Genomic DNA, 26,078 nt, shown 5'->3' on the forward strand with positions numbered 1-26,078 from the left:
AAATTGATATGTTTTAATATCAATAAAATGTATGTACATTTTGTGACTGACAAATAATACATTTACATAACCAAGACAAGTTTCCTTTATACATTTTTCTTTACATTCTTTATATATTACTTATTATCCTGCTTATTAAAATATGTATTTACTAAAATCAGTATGTATCTATAAGATTGGATATTTTCCAATATACAAATAATAATAGCGCAATTTTTTAAGTTTAATACATGAAAGTTATGCATCTTATTGATTTAACTAATTATGATATTTAGTTAAGATTTATTATTGTGTTTAATATAAGTGAATAAAGAGAACTAACATGTAAGTTGCTTTAACTTGACACAATTAATATAACATTTACGTTTGTTTTATTTTTGACGTGTATATAAAATATAGGATATAAATATATTGTAATAGAAGCGTGATAAATATATTGCAGTACAATATGTATTTATTGTAGGTATTAAAAAAAAAAGGGAAATTGAAGAGTGAAAATAATTTGAAACAAATTGTAAGAAATGGAAAATTATTGTCACATTAAAAATGAAAATTCTAAGTATACATTTATACAAAAGAAATATTATAATTTATAACCATAATTTTGTACCCAATTTAAGCCACCTACTGAAGAAGATTTTGGACGATATTCTAAACCAATATACCCTTTATATCCTTCTTTTTCTAAAATAGAAAGGATATACTTGTAATCTATTTCTCCTGGAGTGTCAGGTTCATGTCTATCTGGTACTTGAGCAATTTGTACATGCCCTACAAACAAACAAAAATGTATAAATGTCATTATTGTTGCCCTTTGAATACAAACAATTACCTGTGTATGGTAATAGTTTTTTAATGTTTTCTGTGATATTTCCACAAATATGTTGTAAATGAAAGATATCCAGTTGCAGTTTTAAATTAGGACTATTTATTTTTTTAACCACATCCAAACCTGTGTAGAAAAAATTTTATTTTAATGAAGACATATGATTTCACTATTCCATTGAGTGGTTACCTTTCTGAAAACTATTCATATAATAATTTGGCACAGTGATATTATTAATTGGTTCTATAACACCAATTATTCCTTCTTTTTGAAATTTTTCAACTGCATATCGAAGATTTTTTACATAAACATCATCATTGCTAGGAGTTATTTCATTTACTTTGCCTGACATTACATGAATTCTAAAAAAGGAATTAATTGAAGAATTAATTGTTAAAAGGAGACTTAGTAATATATAATTAATTCACATAATTGTTATAAATTTCTTTTACTTTTTGCAATTTAAAGCTTTTGCATATTCTATTGTTAAGTTAATGCTTTTCTTAAAGTTTTCTTCTTCTCCAGGTATTGCTGCAAACCCTAATTCTCCTTTCGATACATCACCTGTTTACAATTAGATTACTATATTTATTATAAATTAAATATATGCATAAAAATGATATTTTCACAGAATTCTCGTTTTCGCAATCACTTTTATAATGTTTTATGCTAATTGTGTTTATTACATACCAGTGAATACATTTATAAGTATTTGTTCAACGCCTGCATTCTGTTTGGCTTCTGATACCTCCTTGAGAGAGAAACCAAAAGGAAATCCACTTTCTACTGCCTTAAATCCAGCTTCTTTTGCCAATTTATATCTTTCAATAATCGATGGTGTCTCCGTGAACATGAAGGACAAATTAGTGGCAAATTTTAGGCTCATATTGCTTACTTTTTAAAAACCCTGTTAAACGCACAAGTAGAACTAATGATTATAAAGCACCTACTAATCACTTAAGCACTTAATTTGTTATATTATATAACTTTTATTATCTTCCTGTGAAGTTTTTTTTATCTTCAAGTGGAGATTTCCTTATCTTAATGGGAAAAATTCAATATCAGTAAAATATACACAGCCAAGACATACCTTTCACATTATTGTACACAAATATCAAATCTTATTGATCTTACTTTAAATTTAATTGAACCACTTTAATATTTAATGAAATTAATTGTGTTCATTTTATATTAACTTCTGAAGAATAATTATTGTTGGTTTAATGATTAAAATTATCACTAAACTAACCTCGACGATAACCACGTTATTAACTAAAAAATTTAAGCACTTTTTCTTAATTTGCTCTCAAATTTTAGATTACTCATTATTCGTATATCAATAATTATGTTTAGTTCACTGTAAAACTATTATTTGAAAATCCATTATTCCAAAATTTCACATATTTTTATTTAAATAATTTTTCCCATTCTAACAGTGAAACAAGCATTCACAAAGTAGGGACAATTGCAATTTTAAGTATATCTGCGCATTAAATGCAATACTGTTTGAGGGAAAGTACAAAATAATACTTTCATTTAATTTATCGATGTTCTCATTAAAATAGCTGTATAACATTATGGCGCATAATGTGTAAAATAAGCGTAACGAATATTTTTACAAATTTTTGTTCGACATGAAGTTTAATGTGTTGAAAGCCATTGTAATGCAACGTTATAAGTTAAGTATAAGAATCAATGAATAATTAAACAATTTTCTTCGGATTTTTATTCATCATCATCGCGGACACCACCACCAGGTACTTTTGGTCCGCCTGCACGTTTTGCCATGATGATCTGATCAACTTTAAGCACGGTGCATGCAACACCAACAGCATATTTTAGTCCCCATTGTTTTGTTAAGAACAAATCCAAAATATTTGCTTCAACTGTATCGATAAGACCGGCCTTTTGCTGTAAAAAAAATTTTTTTATAGTACATTGTGTACAGTATGAATATTTATGAAAAAGTTAGATGAATACGTACTTCAATGTCGAAACCGTAATTTGTTTTGCCCTCCTTGTGTGCCGCATAAAGCTTAGACAGTAGTTCAGAGGCATGACTTCCACTGTTCTCTGCCAGTGTTTTCGGAAAAATTTCCAAGGCTGTTGCAAATCTACGCACAGCGTACTGTTCTAAACCTGGTAAAGTATCTGCATATGTACTAAGTTGTGCAGCCAATTCTATTTCAGTAGCACCTGCTCCAGGAACGAATCTTCCATCTCTCGTTATTCCTTTGAACGTATTAACTCCATCGTCAATAGCACGTTCAATATCGTCCATATAATTTTCGGTGGATCCTCGAACGATTATCGTACTAACACGACTTTCTTTACCATTTATTGCAAATTTTACTACTATAGTATCTCCAACTTCGTCGATGTATACTGAATCTGCATATCCCAATTCTTCTTTCGTCGGTGGAGTCTTAAAGTAAAAATGTCTTTTGAAATATTTGTAGTGAAGGAAAAACTACTATACGCGTCACTACGAAATACGATAAAAATTTACCAGTTTTGGCAACGCTGTAGCGCCAACAGTCTTACATAATCTCCTAACATCAAACTTGCTGGGTATACGAACAGCCATTAAGTTATATTTGTTCATATAATGCAAAGCCATATCTCCAAACTTTCCACCTGAAACAATCACGTTAGCTCCACTTTCAGCAATTGCTTTTATTTGAGATTCCAGTAAAGACTCCTCTCCTCTGGAGAATTTCATCAATTCATCTGCTGTCTTTATCAAAACTGTTCCCTTTGTCTCAGTTTGCATAATGTCTACAGCGCAAGTGTAGACAGCAATGTTGGCATTCTCCTTTTTTGTAACATCTCCTTCGACTTGTCGCTTAAATACCATTCCTTGTACAACTTCAGAGTTACATATACCACTGCCGAGTATTTTACAGACGCGTACGTTATCTACATTAAAGGTAGTCTTTTCCGGTAGAATAGACACACAAGCTTTCGAAACAAGGGAAGCAAGACATTCCTCGTTTCCATATTGTTTACTCATAATAGCTGTTTTAATTCCCACTTTAACTTGGTTTTCATCTCGATAGTCCTTTATATCGTAACAAACTAATGTTGGTAATATTTCCAAAACTTTTTCTAAGGAAACTTCATATCCTTCGACTATCTCAGATGTAGTGATACCCTGTTACACAAAATTTTCATGTAAAGTTAATAAACATTATACAAAAGCAACTTTCTATTCCTAAGAGATAAATATCATATCTTTATAACATCTAAAAATGTTACCAAACGAAGTAATTCTTCAGCAGCCTCGAGAAGTGCTCCAGCAAAAATGATCACAAAGTTAGTGCCATCTCCAACTTCTGCTTCTTGCATTTTCGATGCTAATACTACTAATTTAGCAGCTGGATGTTCAACTTCTAATTCATTAATAATCGTTGCTGCATCACTAGTGACAAATAATTTTTCTATGTGATTGATTATCATTTTGTTCATCCCATTTGGACCATAAGCAGTCCTCACAGTTTGCGCAAATTGTTTACATGCCGTTATATTTCTGTATACAGCTTCCTCTAAACCTGAGAAATACTGATTAAACAAAAAATATACATTAATTATGAAATCAGCTGTGTATTAATTGTGCATTTAAAAGAAACAGATGGTTGAAACTTTGGTAAAATATGTAGTATTTTTTAATATTTTTGTTAATTAATTATTTGGAAGTAACGTATAATTGTAACCCGTTGACAGCTTATAGGCTATTCACCGGTTGCGGGTAACATAAGAAATAAATAAATCTGAGAGTTTCTGTAAAGGTGGGCATATTCATGAAATCAATGTATTATGCCTATAAAAGGTAATGTTTGATGGGGCATCGTCGTGTTGCATTTAACGAAGAAACATCGTTTAGTCATAAGGGATCGTACAGTTTAACGATGTATAAAATTTTCGCAAAAAACATTTCTCACTTACACGGGCTCCTTCTTTTAACATTTGGGCCATGCCCGGTGCTTTTGGTACATGTAAAGCCATCGTTTTTTTAATCGAAATCAAAAAGTCCTTCTAGCTCACGTGCAATTCACAATTAATTCGCTTTCAGATCCTCTACCTCAATTTTCCGTCAAAAAAGATCAAGAATCGAGATCTTTCCTCAGGTTCTGGTTACTGAAGCGACATCTTTTCACGGTAATTGGAATATCATATTTATTCGCCTTTTGAAAAATTATTATTTTTCGCAGTAAAATTTCGTAGTAATTTACGTGGGTGAATGAATATGAATAATCACGACGATTCAATGTAAATTCAAAGAATATTTATAGAAGAATTTACGTTAACGAAAAAGTCGAGTAGCTATCTAAAAAAAGAAAAGAAATAAACTTTCATGAAGAGCAACCTTAAGGGATAGGCTCGATGTAGAATCTCATGAGGTATTCAGATACCGAAAAAGTACAATACTTAATTTGTATATAAAGTGTCAGGAAGGATAGCGAATCGAGGAAAATTATTTACAACGGGTGAGCTGAAGAGCATAGTTTTGACATCTTTAGATATGATTAATAAATGATTGCAAGAAATTCAAACTGTATTGTATTTTTCAAGTGTTCGATATAGAGTATCCTGTAATTCGCAATTGTTATGGATATGGTGACCACAAATTTACAACAACAACGTCAAATCACGGAGCAGCTACGCCGTGAAGCTGCTATAAAACGAATCTTAGTTAGCAAAGCTGTGGAGGATATAATGAAGTATATTACGGAACATGAACAAGAGGACTATCTCTTGGTTGGTTTTTCATCACAGAAATCGAATCCCTTTCGTGAAAGAAGTTACTGTACCATTTTTTAAACTAGCATGTTTAAAATAAAAACACGAATCAATTTAATTTCCTTTACAAAATATCGGAACTTTTATATATTTAATTTATTGTTTTACTAGAATAATAGTAAAACGTTTTGTCTATTTGTATCATTAATACATACAAACACTTATTCAGATGTTCATTTAATTAATTTAACTTAATCGATCTGTATCACCTTCATTGGCCTATATAAATAATGTAACAAGAATGCACAAATGATTTTTGATACGTATTATTATAGTTTGCGTACAGACACAACGTATTCCGAAAGTGTCTAATTATTATCTATAATGTTGGTCTTGTAAAAATGTTGTGATCCTTTTTAAATACTGGTATGAAGACATGCAGTTCAATAATCGAAAAATATCACAATGTATTTTTCACTGTATCTACATTATTTTACACAATCAAAGGAGAAATTAAGTATTTCAGATGCCTATATATATGTTCGAATCTACTTTTATACAATTTATATTGTTAACTACATGAGACTAAAGAATTATTAAATTGTAATTTAATAAAAAGATGTAAAAGGAAATAAATTCTACATTTTATTACATTATTAATATTATTATATATTAGGAATTACTGCTTATATTGGTTACAAGGACAGGTGCAGGATGTCAATATTGCAACACTGAAAAGTACCTCCACTTTATTTGCATGTAAGAAGTATTTGATATTATTTTAGGAACAATATTAGGATTTCTGATATTCGAAAATGCCAGTGGGAAACAATTTTCTAAACAGCTTGGCTTTATAAATTATTGTTAATGATAACAACTTCAGAATTCGATTTTAATGACATAAAAGAATTATACACATAACCTGAATGTTATATGTCACCGGTACATGAACATTTTTCTTGTTTATGCGTCATGATTATTGCTTATTTAGTATATATTTTTCATTTAAATGATAAAATATTATTTTATAGACGTTGAATATGTTTTCAATTAGTCTGGTAACGTTAGACAGTTACCAATCAACACCATTATCGGAATTAGATGTAACATTTTCAGAGTTTCGAGGAAATGAGATTAGACAAGTTCCAGTTATTAGGATATTTGGATGTACACCTTTTGGTAGGTATACATTATAATTTATACAATACTAATTGATAAGTATTTACTAATCATTTACTTTTTTTTGTTACTTAAGGAATAAAAACATGTTTACACATACACGGTGTATTTCCATACATGTACATACCATGTACAATAAATAATAATGTTGACAGCTTCATGTATAAATTGGCAGCATCAATAGACTCTGCAATAAATGTGTCTTTAGGACATACAATGTCCAATACTCAGCACGTTCATAAAATTGAAAGAGTTTGTGGAATGTAAGAAAATCCTATATACATTGCATATATTATATAATTGAAATTTATTGAGAAAAATTTTGTTTCAGTCCCCTTTATGGGTATCACAAGAAGGAACATTTGTTTTTTAAGATCTATTTTTATAATCCAGCAATAATTAAACGGGCAGCTGATTTACTACAAGTATATGATATCTTTTAGCAGTATTTTATTAATTTCTATTAGAATACAAAAATAATAGTGCTCATTGCTGTTTTAGAATGGCACAATACTTAATCAAAGTTTACAACCACATGAGGCACATGTACCCTTTATACTACAATTTATGATAGATTACAATCTCTATGGTATGAGTTTAATAAACTTAAGAGACATTAAATTTAGACAAAATGTAGATAAAGAATTAAAAGAAAATTTCCAAAATGAGAGCTTGAATTTATTTGATTCACAAAAATGCTTGCCTGCATCTATCTTAAGACAAAGTACTTGTAAATTAGAAGTAGATGCACTAGCATCTGAGATACTAAATAGACAAGAAATACAAAATGGTTTGGATTTAAATCCTGGTATTGCTGCTATTTGGAATGAAGAAAACCATAGAAGAGAAGAAAAAGGCTTACAAAATGCTGAATCACAATTAATAAATACTAACAAAAGTAACAGAAATTATGTTTTAACAGAGAGTCATATTTATTATGAAGAGAAATTAATGAAAAGATTGCAATCTATTTCACAGGTATATAATACGAAGCCACTTGAAAGTTCTTATAATTTTTGAACAATTTTTTTCATGTTGAAAGAATGTAAAATTTTCATTTTTTACGTATTTAGATCAATGAAAATGTGACACCAGTAACATCAAATACACTTAATTACCCACTGGAAATAGAAAACAGAAACAATTCATTCAGTGTTTTGCATGATCTAGATCAGTCGGAAGTATTGTCAAATAAGGAGAATGAAAATGACTTTGAAAAGTCTATGACAATAGAAAGATTGCCTTCAGATAAGACAGCAGAAAATAGTATTTGTATGTAATAATATAAATTACAAACGAGTTTTCTGAAGCTATATTTTGTTATTAAAATTCGCATATGCCTTATTTATAGTGGACTCAGAAGACATGCATTTAGTGGAAATATTGGCTAATTTAGCAGAAGAAAATGAGGAAGATAATATTATAGACAATGACAGCATATTAGGTTCTCAGTTCTCTATATTAAGCAAGCAAATTAAAGAAGATGATGAAGATGATGATGATGATGATAATGAAGCTGAAAATTTAAATATTACAAGTTTGGATTTAAATAGTCTTAGTTCATGGAATTCAGTTACTGGACCTGCTAGTCAGTTAAGCATGCCTGAAATTGAAATTAAAGGGCTTGATGATTGTAAGCAAACAGATTGTGAAACTGAAAGCAATGTTGAAGATATCCCTTCATCTATGGACTTTCCTCAGTATGATGGTCCATGTGATTTGATTATAAAAACTGACAAAAATTATATAACTAAAAGTAAAAGGACAGCACAAGTCAACAAACAAAAGTTTTCATTTTACAGAGACATAAATCTGTGTAAATTAGATCACCAAGATTTAGATGTTTATGACACAAATGAGATTGCATACAGTTCAAAATCGAGTGATTATAAAAAATTAAAACATGTAACAGAGAATAGTTTTAATCCCATTATTAAAAATAAATTGTACTATACGATTAATGATGTTTTAGACAAATTAAATATACCGGCACTTGATGGCAATATTGATGATAGCTCCAGTGATTCTGGGTTGAGTCAAGATTTTACAATTGGCAAAAAAGAGAAGCGCATTTGTGTTTATAAATCATGTGTCAAAGCTAACAACAACGAAAATATTATTAATGTTTCGTTGAAAAAGCGAACGCTCGAATTAGATGATTCTTGTTTACAATCTCCTCACAAGCGACGCAATATTAATACAAATTCATTACAAAGCGAATCATGTCGTACTCCAACAAAAATGAAAGATGAACAATGTCCACGATCTTCATCGAAAAAATACTCTCCTCTTAATATAAAAATAATGTCTCCAAAAACCGGTAAAAGTATTGAAAACATTAGCCCTTCTAGTTCAAAATTGACTTATGCTACTCTAAAACAGAATAGGCAACAATTAAGAATGAATTTATTTCGGGAAAAAATAAATATCTTCCATTTAGAGGAAAATAAAGGTAAGAAAAATACAATTTTATATTATAATTTGATTTAAATATATTAAGGAATTCATTGTATACTTATTTTTCAGCATGTAGCCAAACCTCAAGTATCAATAAAACATTTATTGATGATAGGTAAATATAATGAAATTGTATTTTCAATTTAAAAAATTTGAATAGTTAAAATTTTGGTTTTCCAATATTTACAGTGCAAGTGAACACGAAGTGCTAATTGATTTAGAAAAAGACAAGTATGATACACCAAGGCTAAATTTTGGAATAGAAATTGCTTCTAAAAATACTAGTGAGGTCCGTAAAAGATTAAATTTTGCAAATATGAATGAAAAAGATATTAAGTCACCAGTAAAAGATAACAAGGATGAATTTCATTTTGAAAACTTGTCTTTAACAGAAGAGAAAATAAATGATACAGACAGAGAAAATGATTGTGATAGAAATTTTATAAAAGTATATGTTGGAGAAGATGAAAAAATGGATTACAAATATAATTTGCCAAGTACATCCAAAAATAATGTAAATTTATATATGGATAATGTCTCAGATAAGACATCACTATTTAATGAAGAAGATATAGATAAAGAAGAAGAAGATATATGTAATATGACGTATACACAATATCTTAATAGAAAATTAGAATCTGACTTAAGTACTCCTAGTGTTATATCATTAGAAAGTACAAGTAAAATTACAGAAAATAAATTGATTACTATTACAACCAGATTCAATCCACCAAACAGGGAAAGGATTATAAACTCAATGGGGATGTATAATATTTTAAAATCAAAATATAAGGTACCTTTCTTCAGTAATAAAACTGATTCCATAAAACAGAAAGAAAGTTCGAATCAAAAAAATAATATCGATGATATAGTCCCATTTAAATCTAGTTTAGATAGAGTTACAGGGATTAAACTTTGGCGCCGTGTAAAAATAAATGAATTTCATCCTTCTGGTTCAAGTATAAAATCTTGTGATATAAAAAGAGTTCTAGCTGGATACAATTCCTTAGTAATTCATCCTCTTATCCATCCACCAACAGTAAAGAATGTTACAACTTGGTTACAAGCCAAGAAATATTTATTAAAGAAGAAGAATGAATGCAAAAGAATAGAAAACAGTAATGATGCTGCAAACAACACAGCAAAAAATATAATTCTTAATGAAACATCTACTGATGATCAAGATACAAAAGGCAATTCACAATATTCCAGTAATTTATCAGGCTCAAATGGATTTAATAATAGTGTTAATTATTGTTTGCGAAAGATGCTTGAAAATCCATTATTGTACAAAAATGATAATACACAATATTTAGGCCTTTCTTATGGACAAATTGAATACAGTTTAAAAGGAAATAGTGGTAACATTGAGAATGAAAATCTTCAAAATATCAAAGGCTTAACCACGGTAATTATTTCAATTTAAAACTTTACCTTGATTATGAGATAATACTATATTACTCATACTAGTGAAATTTGTAATTTATTACAGCATCAATATCTAACAGTATTATCTGTAGAAATACATGTTGTTACACGTGATAAACTCCTTCCTGATCCAGAACATGATTCGATTGAAGCAATATTCTATGCTATCCATAATGATATTCCAACATCTTCAAAAACTGGACAAATAGAACATGGTATGTATGAAAATTATTATACCCCTATTATTTTTATGATTATAATTACATATAAATATAACTATAAAACTGTTTTAGGTGCTATTGTGAATTTATCCATAAAAAATTCAAAACAAAAAGACATACATTCAATGGGTACAATGTGTCCTATATCATATGTATCAAGCGAGGAGGATTTGCTAAATAGTCTAATAGTGTTAATTAGACATTGCGATCCAGATATTTTAGTTGGTTGGGAGATAGAATCTTTTTCATGGGGATACATCTTTCATAGGGCTTCTCGTATCGGATTGAATGATTTTATGTGGCGCATTTCAAGGATTTCAAATATTGTTTCTATATCTAAGGGACAGGCAATTGATAAAGATAGTTTCACTGATGCGAAAATACCAGGTCGAATCATTCTTGATGTTTGGAGAATAATGCGACATGAGATAACATTATTAAATTATACATTCGAAAGTGTTATGTATAATGTAATGCGCGAAAGAATTTCGTGCCCCAACTTTCAAACTTTAAGCAATTGGTGGAAACATAAAAATATTACAATGCAATGGAAAGTTATTACCCATTATGTTACGCGCACTGTAGGAATATTGAGATTGATAAATCATCTTGATATTATTGGTTGGTTGTATTGTTTATTATTTGTTTATTTAATTATGTAAATAACATTATTGCAGAAAGTAAGCGCTACAATATCCACCACTTACATCATAATTGTATTTTAGGTCGAACCTGTGAACACGCTCGACTTTTCGGAATACAATTTTACGAAGTTTTTTCCAGAGGCTCTCAATTTCGTGTTGAATCGATGATGCTGAGACTCGCAAAACCTCTGAATTACATTGCGGTTTCACCATCTATACAACAAAGAGCAAAAATGCGAGCACCTGCATCTCTGCCACTTATTATGGAACCACAGTCTGTGTTCTATGTTGATCCATTAATTGTGTTGGATTTTCAAAGTTTATATCCGAGTATTATTATTGCTTATAACTATTGTTTTTCTACGTGTTTAGGTCGTGTTGAACATATTGGCCAGTAAGTACAATATTTCTGATGAAAAATATCAGTGTAACAATATTTTTTTATTTCTTTTAGTTATGAACCATATGAATTTGGTGCATCTACGTTAAAAGTAACAAAAGATACAGCTCAAAAACTGTTAGGAAAAATAAATTTTGCCCCTTGTGGTGTAGCTTTTGTAAATTCAGATGTACGAATGGGAATATTACCGCGGATGCTTTCAGAAATTTTGAATACTCGATTAATGGTGAAGGAGTCAATGAAGCTTCATGGGGACAAGAATCGTGTGCTACAACGCGTTCTTCATTCACAGCAATTGGGTCTCAAATTAATTGCGAACGTTACTTACGGTTATACAGCAGCCAATTTTAGTGGCAGAATGCCTTGCATTGAAGTATGTTGAATATGTATAATGTAATCTCGTTTTTATACATTTTTTTTAATAAAATTAATTATAATTATTACATTCTCATCAAGGTAGGAGATAGTGTTGTTAGTAAAGGAAGAGAAACATTGGAGCGTGCAATAAAAATAGTAGAATCTACATCAAAGTGGGGAGCTGAAGTCGTTTATGGTGATACAGACTCACTATTTATTCTTTTACGTGGAAAATCAAGAAAAGAAGCATTTGCAATTGGAGCTGAGATTGCTGATACTGTTACTGCAGCCAATCCACCTCCTGTAAAACTTAAGTTTGAGAAAGTTCTACAACCATCGATTTTACAAGTAATACTCTACTAATATTTTATCAACTATGTAATGCAGATAGTGCATATTTTATAATATATTTTAACATTTAGACTAAGAAAAGATATTGTGGATATATGTATGAGTCCCCTGAACAGAAAGAACCTGAATATTTAGCAAAGGGTATTGAAACTGTTCGTAGAGATGGTTGTCCAGCTGTAGCTAAAGTAAGAACATAGTACATTATGTTAGTATATAATTGAAATATTTTATATATTTCAATAATAATCTTTTATTTCAGGTGCTTGAAAAAACATTGAAAATCTTATTTGATACAAAAGATCTTTCTTTAGTAAAATTATATGTTACTAGACAATTTGATAAAATTTTACGTAGAAAAATCTCTATCCAAGACCTAACATTCGCGAAAGAGTTTCGCGGTTTGCGTGGTTATAAAACTAACGCCTGTGTACCTGCATTAGAATTAACGCGAAGATTGATACGAAAAGATCCACGTGCGATACCCCGTACTGGTGAACGAGTGCGATATGTTGTTGTAGCTGGAGCTCCAAATCAACCATTGATTCACTGTATACGAACACCAATGGAAGTAATCTTGGATGAAGGCTTGACTCCAAATTCAATATATTATATAACAAAAGTTCTCATACCGCCTCTTAATCGATGTTTAAACTTAATTGGGGTCGATGCTAATGCATGGTATTAACATTAAATTATATACTTTTATGCTTTAGCTCTCTAACCGATATAATTTTTGCATGTACTTAGACACTGCCTTATCTTTAGGTACAGAGAAATGAATCATCGTCAAACACCTGACAAAGTAGTTAGTTTATCTACAGACAATCAAAAATTAACTATTCGACAGTTCTTTAGTGCCGTTATATGCGCTGCTTGTGGAGATCAAACACAAAAAAATATCTGTACAAATTGTGCAGCGAAACCAAATCAAACAGTTACTATTCTACATGAAAAGTTAAGATGGTTACAACGTACCTACCATAAACTTACTATGGTAAATATAATAATTGTACATCTTATATTTTTCATATATATAGATATAAAAGTATAAATTTTCTTTTCAGATGTGTCAGTCTTGTACTGGTTACTTAGATGAACCAAAATGTGAGTCTTTAGACTGTCCAGTTTTATATCGTTTAATGCAAGCACAAAGAGATCTCGTTCAAATACCATATTTAAATGATATTATTTATAATGGTGATATTATAAAGAAATAAATTATACATTTTTATAACTACATTCAAGATTATGTACAAAAAGATCATGAAATCTATCATTTTGTTTACATTTTATATTAACTGTTGTAGTATATTGAATAATAATAAAATTGGAAATGTTTTATATAATAAATAAATTTTAAAACAATTTCTTTAGGGAATAAAACAACAAAATGATGTACTTTTAAAAATGAATTTAGTAAACCTCTAGATGGCGCTGCATTTCATGAATATTACTATATAGTAGCTGGATGCGTTAGTACTTAATGGTTTATGATTTCTTATGAGGGAGAGCGGTATGCCGCGTATTTCATCGAAGCGTACAAATAATTATTTCAATTAAAACAAGTTTCATTTACCGATATATAAATCAGTATAGAATTTATATCACTATAAAATACGTGGATTTTTGTTATATGTTCAGTTTAGTAACACATAAAGTGCATAGAATTTCTCTCCTGTAAAATTACTTTGAAATTAAGTTAGTTTGTGATTAAATGATAACCAGCCAAAATAAAAAAGTTTATTACTTTACAAATATATCATTGTGTGCATTATGTAGGAAAAATATTTCTCGTATTGCTTGTGAAATGTTTCACTTGCATTATTATGCATTAACATCATCACTACTTTGCCGATCGTTTTGCTCATTAAATTTACGTTGAAATGAAAGTGTTTTTAAATAAATATTAGCAAAAATAAAATCCGTGCGAATGTTTTTACTTATATATTATTGATATATATATATATATACTTCCTTAAACTCACGACGTTGTGGAAAAAAATTAATTCATTTGTATGTATTGAATTACCAGTTGCATAATTCTCATATCTTAAAAGTTAACATAAATTACATTGTATTTTGTGTCATTAACTTATTGCATTTTTAGCAAATACCATGTCAAAGCGTAGCAAATTGTCTACAAGTAAAAATTGCTGTTTTTGTGGCTTATCAAAAAACAGTGAATTGGAATATGGAAAATTTTATCAACATGATGATATTCTCACACATTATTATTGTCTGGTATATAATTTACATAAGTATTGGTTTAAATAATTTTACCAATGTACTAATGTAATCTTTTAATATATAATATCTTCTTGTAGCTTTTATCATCAAACATGCAACAAAGAGGAAATGATGATCAAGGAATTTTAGGGTTTCTAGTGAAGGATATTCGAGAAGAAGTTCGCAGAGGAAAAAGATTGGTAAAGTATATATACATAAAATAAAAAAGATAGGGAATATTAAGAATTTTAATAATATGATTTTAATTCAAAGGTATGTTCATACTGTAAAAAAGCTGGTGCCACTTTGGGATGTTGTAATGTTAAATGTAAAAAAATTTTTCATTATCCTTGTGGCCTAAGGGCTGGAACCTTAAATCAATTTTTTGGTGAATTCAGGTACATTATATTTTACTTTGATATTATAATATTGGAACATCGAAAGCAAATACAGTATATGATATTTTTTCAGGTCATATTGTATAAAGCACAGACCTCAACAAGATATAGATAAACAAGTATTAGATGAATTGGTAAGGAGCAATGAAGTAGTATGTTATATATGTTATGATCAAGTGGATCCTTATGACACAGTTAATACAATGTGGGCTCCATGTTGTAAGAAAAATGCATGGTTTCACAGAACGTGTGTTCAGGTAAGACAAACATAATACAATCTCGTGCCTAATCATTGAATGGTGATTTATAAAAAATTTTCAACTTTTTTAGCAACTTGCTATGAGCGCTGGATATTTTTTCAAGTGCCCTTTATGCAATGATAAGAAGATATTTCAGAAAGCAATGTTACAATTTGGTATTTTTATTCCAAGCCAGTATGTAAAAAACGAATTATGTACTTTGCGGAGATATGTTGTTTGAAAAATATAAAATAAAATTGTTTCCACTATATTTTTTAGAGACGCCTCTTGGGAACTTGTACCTAATGCATTTCAGGAACTTTTGTACAGACATGATCAATGTGATGCCCCAGTATGTATTTGTCCTAAAGGTAGAAAATATACAAGTTTTAATGCGTGAGTAAACAAATATACTTATTTTATCTCTATGTGATGCGATTGAATATTCTCTTTTTGCCTATTCTAAGTTTTAATTGTAATTTGATAGAAAATGGGAGCTAGCACTTTGTAGAACTTGTGGTTCACAAGGGATTCACATGGCTTGTGGACAACTTAAATGGGCTAATCCTATGTGGGAATGCACAGAATGTATTTCTATATTAGGTAAGTAATTAAACATTTTTTAATTCAAATTTTCAAAAATGTTATAATATTTATTTTTATGTAGGTAAATCGAAAGAAACTGCTAATTCAGTTGCCAGTACCACAAGAGATACAGTATTACAGTATGTATTACCTTTTTCTCATTGTTAAATGTAAATTACATTAAGTATAAATTATTACAGTATCAATGTGAACAAAAATTTGTATTGCTACATGCATATCTTAGGAATAGTCCTGATTCTGAAGATTCTGATACTGATATTTCCGTTGGTAAAGATTCACCGATATCATTCTCATCAAACTTATTGCTTACGAGTTCTATGCCACACATATCACCTATTAAGTTACGTCCAGGCCCTCGATCGTCCAAATTAAAACAACTTCAAAGAAATAAAGAAATACAAAAGTTAGTATTTAAAAACGATAAAATACTTAAATCTAAATGCATCGTATTTGATATATTTATAATATTAAAAACATATATTTATTGTTAAAACTATATAGCAATAACAAGCAAGAAATTAATGAAATTATAAGTACTGTGTCATGTGCGACAAGTACAGGACCACACAGTTTACAGCCCACAAGTAGTAAAAGGGATGTAATGAATGCAGCATGTTCAGTAATAGATACAGTATTACAAAGTTACAAAGATGATTTTAAATCTTCAGTAGAACATCCTATATCGCAATTGGGCACAATAGCTAGTAATATTACTTCAGTAGATAGGAATGAAAATAATGCTTTAGAGGTAAATACTTTTTCACAAATTACTTCATATAAAATGTTACAGTGCTAACAATGACGTTTATATAAAAACTCATATTTAATACACAAACATGTAATTTTCAGATCAGTAATTGCACATTATTAAATAATACATTTAGCATTACGAAGGGTAACGAATGTGACGAAAATAATTCATATCGATTTAAAAATAATACGATCGAACGTGATAAAAGTAGAATTTTATACAACCCTAGTCTACCAAAAGCAGAAAAATTATTAGAAAAGAGTAATTTAAATGAAAACGATACATTTTTAACAGAAAATTTAAATATAAATAAAACTCATAATTTAAAGGAAGTCGATTCACAGAATGAAATAAAGTCTCGTGTTTCGAACGATGCAATGCAATTGAAACACGAAGATGAAGATGCTTGTACTGATTTGATTTCAAATATTAAAATTACGAATGTAATTTCATTAGCATGTGAAGAATTTGAGAATGCATCTGTTGAAAAAAAACAGGAAACCAACATGTTTGAATACTTAACATTACAAAATGGCAATGGATTGATGAATAGTAACTCACTATCTCAATCTTTATCTTCCCAAAATGATACTCCAGAACTGTTTTCAAAAAGAAAAATTGATACGACTACATTGAGTCCAGCAATTTCGTATGTAAATGTATCAAAAAAAATGAGAAGAAATAATGGTGTATTGACAGAAACATTACAGTCATCTAATGAAAATAATGTAGAATTTATTAATGTCAATGATTTTCCAGATGTACCTAATTTACAGAATAGAGAATTGTATACTCAAGTTAAACAAAATGGTAATATAAATGAGAATATATTGCACTTGTTTAATGAAAGAAATTCATTAGGAATGAATGCATCAAATAATGTATTAAGTGATAATACTGATACTTTTGCAACCTCAATAAATAAAGAAAGCCGCGTGATGAACAGTAAAAATGAAACAATCTTAACACCTGGTAATAATAGAGTTGATAAACAAATAAGAAATGTAAGTAATATATCCTTCAAATTGCTTTTTTTTTACTTTTTTTCTAAATCCTCAGAACAATACACTATATATTCACATCATATATTGTTAAATATTTCTGAAGAAAATAAGATTATATTAATCTCTTACTATAATGTATAATTCATACATGACGAACATTTTCTTACGACTTATTAATTATTTATTGATGAATAATTAGTTTTTAAGTATTATTGTTGTAATTTTTTTGAGGATTAATTTCAAAGAGAAGTAATGTCCAGGGATTGTATATGTTAATATATATCTCCCTGTACCTTTTCTTCAATGTTTCACTTGCAATTCTAACAGTGTGACGGGCATGCAGGCACCAGTCCTGCTGCTGAATCAAGGAACAAAAGATCCACGGATGATACAAGGATTAATTGCACAAGCGAATCTCTTGAATCAAGTAAAATGTAAGCAAAGATTATTTTAAGTATTTTACATATTAAGAATGTGTTAAAGAATGCTTTACAAATCGTAGGGTCAGTGAAAAACACGAAGTACCAAACAAATCCAACACGCTATGGCAAGAAAAAGATAGAAACACCTATTGTAATTACTCTCGATTAATGTCCGAATATATACGCCTACGTGACCTTAAATTTCGTGTAAATAATATAAATGATTTGCAGGTAAATTTTTATTTTATGTATAGAGTTATTATTACTATGTGTTCGAGTTTTAGTTTTTTTTTATACAGTGTTTATAATAATTACATTTTTTTATATACAGGTGATATTATACGATAAGTTTTCTGTAAATATAAAAATGAAATGTGCACCTACTGAGAACAGTACTACAACTAATACGTGAATGAAGAATAATATCCAGCAAAATATTTATGGAACATAGAATGAGGTTCAGGCTCGAGCATATAAAACTTGATAAAATCGTCAACAATCATAAGGGTTTGCATGTTCTTACTACTACAAATGAATAGACAAATATGGTCGAGATGTATCATCTGATATTATGTGACATCTTGGGTATTACCCATTTATCTCTGTTTTCTGCGAAATATGACGCCGACCTTGAGGAGATACTTATCTGAATATTATTTAGTGCCCAACTGTAGGTCATCTGACTCTAACATTTGTCGGATAACTTGTAGATTCGAATTTTGAAGTTGAGCAGCCCTAATCGACTCTATCTGGGTAATGTCCATAGCACAGCATTCGATGGGGTTTTTATTTTGAGGCGACTATTTTTTACGAACTACGCTACTACGTAGTGCAGTACCATGCATATGCATATAACATAGTACACATTTACTGTTTTATCGATGTAAAAAGTACTCTAGGTTGCTTGAAATTCTTCTAAATTAACACAAAATTCTGTTGGTGATTCTAAATGGAATCTAATTTTGTGTATCATAGTATTTCAATGTATAAATGAAAATTATTACAATAGTAATATTACTCTGTAAAATGAAGTAATGCGACACGTTAACTTGTGATGTATTTGTAACAAGTACCATTCACATTTTAATTCAAATTTTTTTATAATAAAATTCTGTACTTCTTATTTCTAGTATTTTGAAAATTTATTATTCTTTCGATTTATTTAAGATAGAAAATATACAAAGACACAAATGCTTCATTATTTTCCAAAGTAGCTTCAAAGTTTGTTGTATTTTATTTTGCTTTGGTTAGTATAAACAAAATTTAATTAAAAATAATTTAGGAATTCCATATACTCCATTTTTTAATATTCATAGCATAAATAAAGTATAAATAAAGGCGTTCGGAGAATTGAGTTTCCTGTAGAATATCAAATATGGAAAAAATAATATGTTACTCTTAGGTCACTTTGAAGACGTATATCGAAAACATAAAAGCAATTTTGTATTACATTACTGCTTCACATTTTTTATGTAAAAACATTTTAGTAACTACGTCCAAAAAGTGTATAAAATTTCGGTTTGTTCTGACAATTAGGATGGATACATTTTTGTTTATCAAAAGGTACTAGTAATGGTGGTTGCTCGAAAGGAATACAAAGGCCCTTTGCACCCATTGACAATGTTCCAAGTTCCTCACCTGTATCTTCTCTACAAGAAGAAAAAAAGAGAGATAGTTGCTATTATACAAAAAAGCATTAATCATGGGACAATAATTATTTTAATAATATTTACCGCGCACTGTCTGCTTTAATGTTGTCTTCACAAGATAGTTCTCCACAAAATGGTGACAAAAGTATATTTTTCTTGTTAAGATAAGAACAAAATTCGTCCCAATTATCTGTACGTTTAATATGATCGTTCAAATCTTTTCTTGCTCTGTTAAAAAAGTCATTTACAATATAGTATTAGTTAAGTAATTATAATATTTACAATATTATTGTAACTATTGTTCAGTTTAATTAAACTTACTTGGTAAGCATATTTTTCTGTATGTCAGACAACAATTTTTGCAGGGCATTAACTACGTCAGATCTGTTTGCAAATTTTCTTTCAGAATTGTCTCTGCGTACAAATGTAACTTGATTCTTTTCTAGATCCTTTGGCCCTAATTCGATTCTTACAGGTACACCTTTTAATTCCCAATGGTTAAACTTCCAACCAGGTGTGCGGTTACTACGATAATCTGCCTTCACTCTAAGCGTTTTATCTTTCGACAATTCATCTAATAATTTATTGCATTCGGAAAACAATAATTCTCGTTGTTGAGATGTTGTACTAGCTGTAATACCACACGGTACTATGATGGCTTGAATACAAGCTACGTTTGGAGGCAATACTAAACCTTTATCATCACCGTGAACCTACAAATAAAATATCAAATTATATATATTTTATTTAGAATTATTATATCAAATAGAGGATTATATACCATTATCATAACTCCAATTGTTCGAGTTGTTAGGCCCCATGAATTTTGATAGACATACGTTTTCTCATCCCCTTCTACGGTACCTTCTACTTGAATATTAAACATTTTGGAAAAATTTTGCCCAAGATGATGACTTGTCGCTCCTTGTATCGCACGACCGCTTGTTGAAATGAAAGCTTCAACGGTTGTAGTATAATCACCGCCAGCAAATTTCTCCTTTTCAGTTTTACGGCCTTTAATAACAGGCACCGCCAGTAAGTCTTCATATACTCTAGCGTACATATCTAAAATTACCATAACTTCTTCGTCAGCTTCCGTTTTAGTGGCAAAAGCGGAATGACCTTCTTGCCACAAAAATTCTCTCGTACGTAAAAATGGCTTGGGATCCTTAAATTCCCATCTCTATAATCATGACGAATATCTTTTATTATAATAAAATTTTAAGTACAACTCAGATGCATAACTATGCAATAATTTATATTTAATACTTACAACTACATTATTCCATTGATTAAGTTTCAATGGAAGCTCAGTATCAGATTTTAACCACTTAGCATAAGCAGGATACATTACAGTTTCTGACGTCGGTCGTATAGCAACTGGTTCTGCTAAATCTGATTCTCCGCATTTCGTCACCCATGCAACTTCAGGAGCAAAATCTGTAATGTGCGCTTTCTCTTTTTCCAACACTGATCGTGTAACAAAAATTGGAAAATAACACTCTTGAACGCCCAGCTGCGTTATTTCTTTCTCGATGTACTCTTTTATTATCTTCCAAATCGAGAAACTCCATGGACGGAGAATGTAACAACCTGACACATCGTAATATTCTATCATACCGCTCTTAGTAATTATTTGTGAATACCATTCAAAGAAATTTTCTTCCTTTTTTGCTTCCAAACCCAATCTTGTTCCAGTTTTACCAACATCTATGTCCTTTGTAGCTTCATTTTTACTTACATCTTTATTAGTTTCATTCTTTTGTTTCTCAACTTTAGATGGATCTTCCTTTTTCTTCTTTTTAGACGACATATCAGACTTCATTGGCTTCCATTCTTCGCCGGTTAATGTTTTATAATTACTTTTTAGATTTAAAAGAATTTTTACCTCTTGATCAATAATACTCTTATCCGCTTTAGTCTCTTTTAATTGTCTTACTTTATCTCCTTGTTTCTGTATACTTTCTAAAATCTGATCAACTGAAGTCTCATCTTTATTCGTTGCGGTATTTACTGGAGTAGCAGACGGTTTCCATTCTTTACCTGTTGCTGCTTTGTAATCAGACTTCAAGCTTAAAAGTAATTTCACTTCTTGATCGATAATGCTTTTCTCTGCTGTTTTTGAAGCTTTCAATTGTCTTACTTTATCTCCTTGTTTCTGTATATTTTCTGAAATCTGATCAGCTGAAGTCTCATCTTTATTCGTTACGGTATTTATTGGAGTAGCAGACGGTTCCCATTCTTTACCTGTTGCTGCTTTGTAATCAGACTTCAAAGTTAAAAGTAATTTTACTTCTTGATCGATAGTGCTTTTCCCTGCTTTTGAAGCTTTCAATTGCCTTACTTTATCTCCTTGTTTCTGTATATTTTCTGAAATCTGATCAGCTGAGGTCTCATTTTCATTCGTTATATTAGTTACTGAAGTAGTAGATGGTTTCCATTCTTTACCAGTTGCCGCTTTGTAATCGGCCTTCAAGTTTAGAAGTAATTTTATTTCTTGATCGATAATGCCTTTTTCTGCTTTCGAAGTTTTTAATTGTCTCACTTTATCCCCCTGACTTTGAATTTCGTTAGATATTTTCTCTATACATGCTTTTGTTAATATATTACTTTGTGTTAGATCTGGAGTTTTCATTTCCATCAAATCGGTACCTGTTTTCTTTTTATATTCTGATTTTAAATTCGAAAGTCGTTGCATTTCCTCTTTTACCTTTAATTGTAATTGCTTAACTTTATTTTCTTGCTGTGTAATGTCATCCAATAATTTGTTTCCGTTAGATGTTGGCGGCGATGGTTTATTTAAAACCATACCTGGTTTCCACTCAACACCACTAACTTTTTTGTAATCAGCTTTTAAAGCTAATAGAGTCTTTATTTCTGCATCGATTGTAGCTTTATCTGCAGTCTTCTCAGCTTTTAAAAGTCGCACTTTATCACCTTGTGCAATTACTTTTTCATTGATTATATTTGCATCCTGTGTCGTATTCTAAAAAAAAAAAGAACAATTGATTACACAAATATGTAAAAAAAAATCGAACAATAATTAAATTTATAATTTATGATTACGAAGATAAAAATAATACGCACGTTTTTCTGTGCAACTTCTTTAGAAGTTGATGTAACACCAGCAGATACAGACTTTGTTGCATTTGTACTATGACCATCTGGAATATGAAACAAAATTAAAGGCTGTTCTCTAGATGAAAACGAGCTAACAGGAGCGTAAGGTACATCGCATCGAAAGAATCCTTTTCTTTGTAACTGAATTATTTCTCCTTTTTTCACGCGCTTTAATTCTACTTCTCCGAGCATTTTTATCTCTACCTGAAATATTTATTCCATTTAATCTTCTTTTTTTAAATTGATTAAAAAACAATTTATAAGAGATGAATTTATTATCAATTAAAAGGGTAAAAAAACTTACTCTTGTATCCTTTGTGATGAAATCTTTGTAATCATCATCCTTTCCTAATACTGGTTTACTTATAATATGATTAAAGTAAACAGCATAACATGGAATTAGATTAGTTTTACTGATATTATCACTTTTATCAGAAAATATTGATAGCCACGTAATTTTTAATGTATTTTTATAATCTTTATTCTCTAAATTTAGTTGTGCTGTTATTTGCTTGGTAACACCATTTTCTTTTTCAATTTTTTTGATCAATATATTGCCCCAATTAATGAAGGTAGCATTTTGACCTTCAATCAGCATATCTGCATCATCTTTCTCTATATACACTTGCGAACTTACAAAGACTTGTTTAGTGCCTTTTGATGGATCTTTCGGATGATTTTGTACAGTTAGCCATTCTTCTTTCGCACCGTCTATATGTACGAGAACAAGTTTATCGTAGTCCAAAGCAGTATATCTAAAAATACATTAACAAATTACTTATATAAATATCTTTATATAAATAAAATTGTTTACATTAGCTATATACCTAATGGCAACTGGATCAATGACTTTTTTGTTAAAAGACCATATTTTATCCCACTCCATAAAAACGACTGATCTTGAACTACCTTGAGCAATAATAAATTGTTTCAATCCTTCGACTGTCATTCCCCTTCTTAAAATACCTCTTACTGTAGGAAAACGCGGATCATCCCAGCCATCAACTAATCCTTGGTCAACAAACCAAGTCAATTTTCTTTTCGATAGAACTGTATTAGTCATATTCAACCGTGAGTATTCCCATATATAAGGCTGTCTTAATCCTAGAGCATCGATTATCCAATAAAATTGAGCATCTCTATCGTGATACTCTGTCGTACGCAAAGTATGCGTAACGTTTTCGATGGCATCAACGATAGGGCAGGCAAAATCATATGTTGGATAAACCCTAATAAAAGAAATGATACATGTATTGAATATAGAAAATATAAAATATTTATTGTTCATTATAAATTTTTTGGAACAGAATGCACACTTGTATTTTGTTCCAGTTCGAGGATGAGGTTCTGGTTTACATCTGTAAATTGTAGGATCTCGCAAACATCCGTTTGCCGATTCATAATCAATCTTTGCCCTGACGCAACATTCTTGACCTCTAGTAGTGCCTTGTTGCATTTCATTCCATAGTTCAAGATTCTTTTCAATAGCTGAAAGAATTAAATAAATAAGCATATTTCAATAACATTTATTTTATAAATATTTTACTATATTTTCTTAAACTTTGGAGTTTTTATACCTACAATTATTTCTGTTCGATGACATCACTTTTTGATCACGCTGTTCTTTCATTAACTGGGCTGGAGTATCATCTACATATGCTTTATCATCTTTTATAAGTTTAGTACAGTACTCTAACATTAAATCAAAATAATCAGAAGTATGCGTAAATCGATCTGGTTTGATTTGCAGTAACTCTAAATCTTCTAAAATAGCTTTCTCAAATTCTACATTTTCCTTTGCAGGGTTTGTATCATCAAATCTCATAATGAGCTGTCCTTCAAATGCTTCTGCATAATACTGATTTAGCAAGGCTGCCTTAGCATGACCAATATGTAGGTATCCACTTGCCTCTGGTGGAAAACGTACTACGACCTGTTGAAAACAATAATGAAATTTAGAAGGGTGCATTGTACAAAGAATAAAAGTAATGTTACAATCATAAACTACTTACTTTACCCATTTCTGCTCCAGGCAATTCGATAAATTTACCTTCTTGCTTTCTTTGTCCTGTTTGCTTACTGGCAGGTTTCTCTGTTTGTACATTACTACAAGGAGATAATTTAGCATTCTTTTTAATTGAAAGTAATGTCGCTGTAACAGCAGGCAGTGACAGCATCTGTTTATACCATCTAGTTATATTAATAAATTGTTTTTCAAACTTTGCTAAAAAGTTCTTATCCAAAAGAGCACAGAATACATGAATATCAGCTATTGTTAATTTCTTGGAGACCAGCCAAGTGGTGGTCATTAACAGGCCATTTAAGTATTTAAGTGCATCTTCTTTTAATGGATCAGATGCCAAAGGTCCATTTGTGAATGATAACCAATGGTCAACTTCGGTCCTTTCGCGAGCATTAACACCACCTATATTAATATAACCAAAATGTTATTTAAATTAAGATATATATATATACATGTTAAACTTACCATAAAGATCTACACATGTGGTTCTGGCAAAATAACGACTGACATCATTGCTTCTTTCTCCCAATATCTTATTTTCATTATCTCTTAATCGTACGTTTCCATTACCTTCCCAATTATCGCACCAAACTATTTCAATTTTCTCGTTGCTCTGAGAATTAATTAGTTCTGCGACTATTAGGGCAGCTGTACAAAATATATTAGCCATTTAATAATAATTGCACTTAAAAGAAGATGACAGATAAGAAAAATTTATGCAATTAATTCTTTCAACATCTGTTTCATGTATTATTTCTAAAATATTTCAAGTTATTATACTTGTCAAAAGTGAATTTGGAACATGTGGAACTTACTTGTTGGAGGATGTTTCGAATTAACAGTAAGCTTGTAAGTCATTTTTATATGTTCAATTTTTGTTTGAACGAGAACTTCTCATAAATACATTCAGTTAGGTTAGAATCTCTTTTCCACGTGCACAATGGTGCCCACTTACGGTCGGTTCCACAAAACTTTCTCTAAATCTACCTATATAAATTGCACTCATATATATAGTATATAGATAACAGAAAAATGCC

The 26,078-nt window shown here is 30.0% G+C and overlaps 6 protein-coding genes across 6 annotated transcripts; 3 read left to right on the plus strand and 3 right to left on the minus strand.

Annotated features, from left to right (window-relative positions):
* Positions 1–512: 512 nt before the first annotated feature.
* On the minus strand, positions 513–2,035 carry Gip (hydroxypyruvate isomerase-like protein Gip). Its single transcript, XM_076897544.1, has 5 exons — positions 1,517–2,035; positions 1,279–1,390; positions 1,016–1,188; positions 833–952; positions 513–771 (listed from the first exon to the last, which is right to left on the minus strand). The coding sequence occupies exons 1-5, from the start codon at positions 1,710–1,712 to the stop codon at positions 584–586; spliced, it is 789 nt and encodes a 262-aa protein (XP_076753659.1). The 5' UTR covers positions 1,713–2,035; the 3' UTR covers positions 513–583.
* Positions 2,036–2,343: 308 nt separating this feature from the next.
* On the minus strand, positions 2,344–4,952 carry Cct8 (chaperonin containing TCP1 subunit 8). The gene is made up of 5 exons (XM_076897722.1): positions 4,772–4,952; positions 4,085–4,387; positions 3,336–3,980; positions 2,811–3,251; positions 2,344–2,737 (listed from the first exon to the last, which is right to left on the minus strand). The coding sequence occupies exons 1-5, from the start codon at positions 4,829–4,831 to the stop codon at positions 2,552–2,554; spliced, it is 1,635 nt and encodes a 544-aa protein (XP_076753837.1). The 5' UTR covers positions 4,832–4,952; the 3' UTR covers positions 2,344–2,551.
* A 227-nt stretch (positions 4,953–5,179) lies between these two features.
* On the plus strand, positions 5,180–5,684 carry Ggamma1 (guanine nucleotide-binding protein subunit gamma-1). Its single transcript, XM_076897608.1, has 2 exons — positions 5,180–5,313; positions 5,399–5,684. The coding sequence occupies exon 2, from the start codon at positions 5,435–5,437 to the stop codon at positions 5,645–5,647; it is 213 nt and encodes a 70-aa protein (XP_076753723.1). The 5' UTR covers positions 5,180–5,313; positions 5,399–5,434; the 3' UTR covers positions 5,648–5,684.
* A 761-nt stretch (positions 5,685–6,445) lies between these two features.
* Positions 6,446–13,890, plus strand: Dnapol-zeta (DNA polymerase zeta catalytic subunit). The gene is made up of 17 exons (XM_076898718.1): positions 6,446–6,745; positions 6,822–7,008; positions 7,077–7,170; positions 7,247–7,723; positions 7,819–8,017; positions 8,097–9,200; positions 9,272–9,317; positions 9,392–10,610; positions 10,695–10,845; positions 10,924–11,472; positions 11,577–11,889; positions 11,950–12,268; positions 12,352–12,600; positions 12,675–12,788; positions 12,863–13,281; positions 13,369–13,597; positions 13,668–13,890. Exons 1-17 carry the CDS (start codon positions 6,607–6,609, stop codon positions 13,818–13,820), a joined length of 5,961 nt encoding a protein of 1,986 aa, XP_076754833.1. The 5' UTR covers positions 6,446–6,606; the 3' UTR covers positions 13,821–13,890.
* Positions 13,891–14,002: 112 nt separating this feature from the next.
* On the plus strand, positions 14,003–19,027 carry LOC143425718 (uncharacterized). The gene is made up of 15 exons (XM_076898719.1): positions 14,003–14,075; positions 14,711–14,844; positions 14,928–15,029; positions 15,103–15,227; positions 15,301–15,484; positions 15,558–15,661; positions 15,746–15,862; positions 15,954–16,069; positions 16,134–16,191; positions 16,296–16,475; positions 16,574–16,820; positions 16,922–17,827; positions 18,155–18,254; positions 18,299–18,480; positions 18,581–19,027. The coding sequence occupies exons 1-15, from the start codon at positions 14,072–14,074 to the stop codon at positions 18,659–18,661; spliced, it is 2,640 nt and encodes an 879-aa protein (XP_076754834.1). The 5' UTR covers positions 14,003–14,071; the 3' UTR covers positions 18,662–19,027.
* A 516-nt stretch (positions 19,028–19,543) lies between these two features.
* Positions 19,544–26,046, minus strand: Gluprors (Glutamyl-prolyl-tRNA synthetase). Its single transcript, XM_076898323.1, has 13 exons — positions 25,857–26,046; positions 25,507–25,689; positions 25,031–25,443; positions 24,600–24,951; positions 24,335–24,506; positions 23,846–24,247; positions 23,323–23,773; positions 22,986–23,222; positions 21,172–22,884; positions 20,680–21,081; positions 20,220–20,611; positions 19,983–20,126; positions 19,544–19,898 (listed from the first exon to the last, which is right to left on the minus strand). Exons 1-13 carry the CDS (start codon positions 25,897–25,899, stop codon positions 19,733–19,735), a joined length of 5,070 nt encoding a protein of 1,689 aa, XP_076754438.1. The 5' UTR covers positions 25,900–26,046; the 3' UTR covers positions 19,544–19,732.
* Between the last annotated feature and the right edge of the window lie 32 nt (positions 26,047–26,078).

Source organism: Xylocopa sonorina, chromosome 7, assembly GCF_050948175.1.
Source record: "Xylocopa sonorina isolate GNS202 chromosome 7, iyXylSono1_principal, whole genome shotgun sequence".
Lineage (NCBI taxonomy): Eukaryota > Metazoa > Arthropoda > Insecta > Hymenoptera > Apidae > Xylocopa > Xylocopa sonorina.

Excerpts from the sequence above, each read along its gene's own strand:
- Gip (XM_076897544.1), bottom strand. The coding sequence starts at position 1,712 with ATGAGCCTAAAATTTGCCACTAATTTGTCCTTCATGTTCACGGAGACA. Across the intron at positions 953-1,015 it reads TATGAATAGTTTTCAGAAAG|GTTTGGATGTGGTTAAAAAA; the intron begins GTAACCACTCAA and ends TTTTCTACACAG. Across the intron at positions 772-832 it reads AAAACTATTACCATACACAG|GGCATGTACAAATTGCTCAA; the intron begins GTAATTGTTTGT and ends GTTTGTTTGTAG.
- Cct8 (XM_076897722.1), bottom strand. The coding sequence starts at position 4,831 with ATGGCTTTACATGTACCAAAAGCACCGGGCATGGCCCAAATGTTAAAA. Across the intron at positions 4,388-4,771 it reads TGTTAAAAGAAGGAGCCCGT|TATTTCTCAGGTTTAGAGGA; the intron begins GTAAGTGAGAAA and ends TTGTTTAATCAG. Across the intron at positions 2,738-2,810 it reads ATTACGGTTTCGACATTGAA|CAAAAGGCCGGTCTTATCGA; the intron begins GTACGTATTCAT and ends TTTTTTTTACAG.
- Ggamma1 (XM_076897608.1), top strand. The coding sequence starts at position 5,435 with ATGGATATGGTGACCACAAATTTACAACAACAACGTCAAATCACGGAG.
- Dnapol-zeta (XM_076898718.1), top strand. The coding sequence starts at position 6,607 with ATGTTTTCAATTAGTCTGGTAACGTTAGACAGTTACCAATCAACACCA. Across the intron at positions 8,018-8,096 it reads GACAGCAGAAAATAGTATTT|TGGACTCAGAAGACATGCAT; the intron begins GTATGTAATAAT and ends CCTTATTTATAG. Across the intron at positions 10,846-10,923 it reads AACTGGACAAATAGAACATG|GTGCTATTGTGAATTTATCC; the intron begins GTATGTATGAAA and ends AAACTGTTTTAG.
- LOC143425718 (XM_076898719.1), top strand. Across the intron at positions 16,070-16,133 it reads AGAATGTATTTCTATATTAG|GTAAATCGAAAGAAACTGCT; the intron begins GTAAGTAATTAA and ends ATTTTTATGTAG. Across the intron at positions 17,828-18,154 it reads TTGATAAACAAATAAGAAAT|TGTGACGGGCATGCAGGCAC; the intron begins GTAAGTAATATA and ends CAATTCTAACAG.
- Gluprors (XM_076898323.1), bottom strand. The coding sequence starts at position 25,899 with ATGACTTACAAGCTTACTGTTAATTCGAAACATCCTCCAACAA. Across the intron at positions 23,774-23,845 it reads ATTGATCCAGTTGCCATTAG|ATATACTGCTTTGGACTACG; the intron begins GTATATAGCTAA and ends ATGTATTTTTAG. Across the intron at positions 21,082-21,171 it reads ATCAATGGAATAATGTAGTT|AGATGGGAATTTAAGGATCC; the intron begins GTAAGTATTAAA and ends TCATGATTATAG.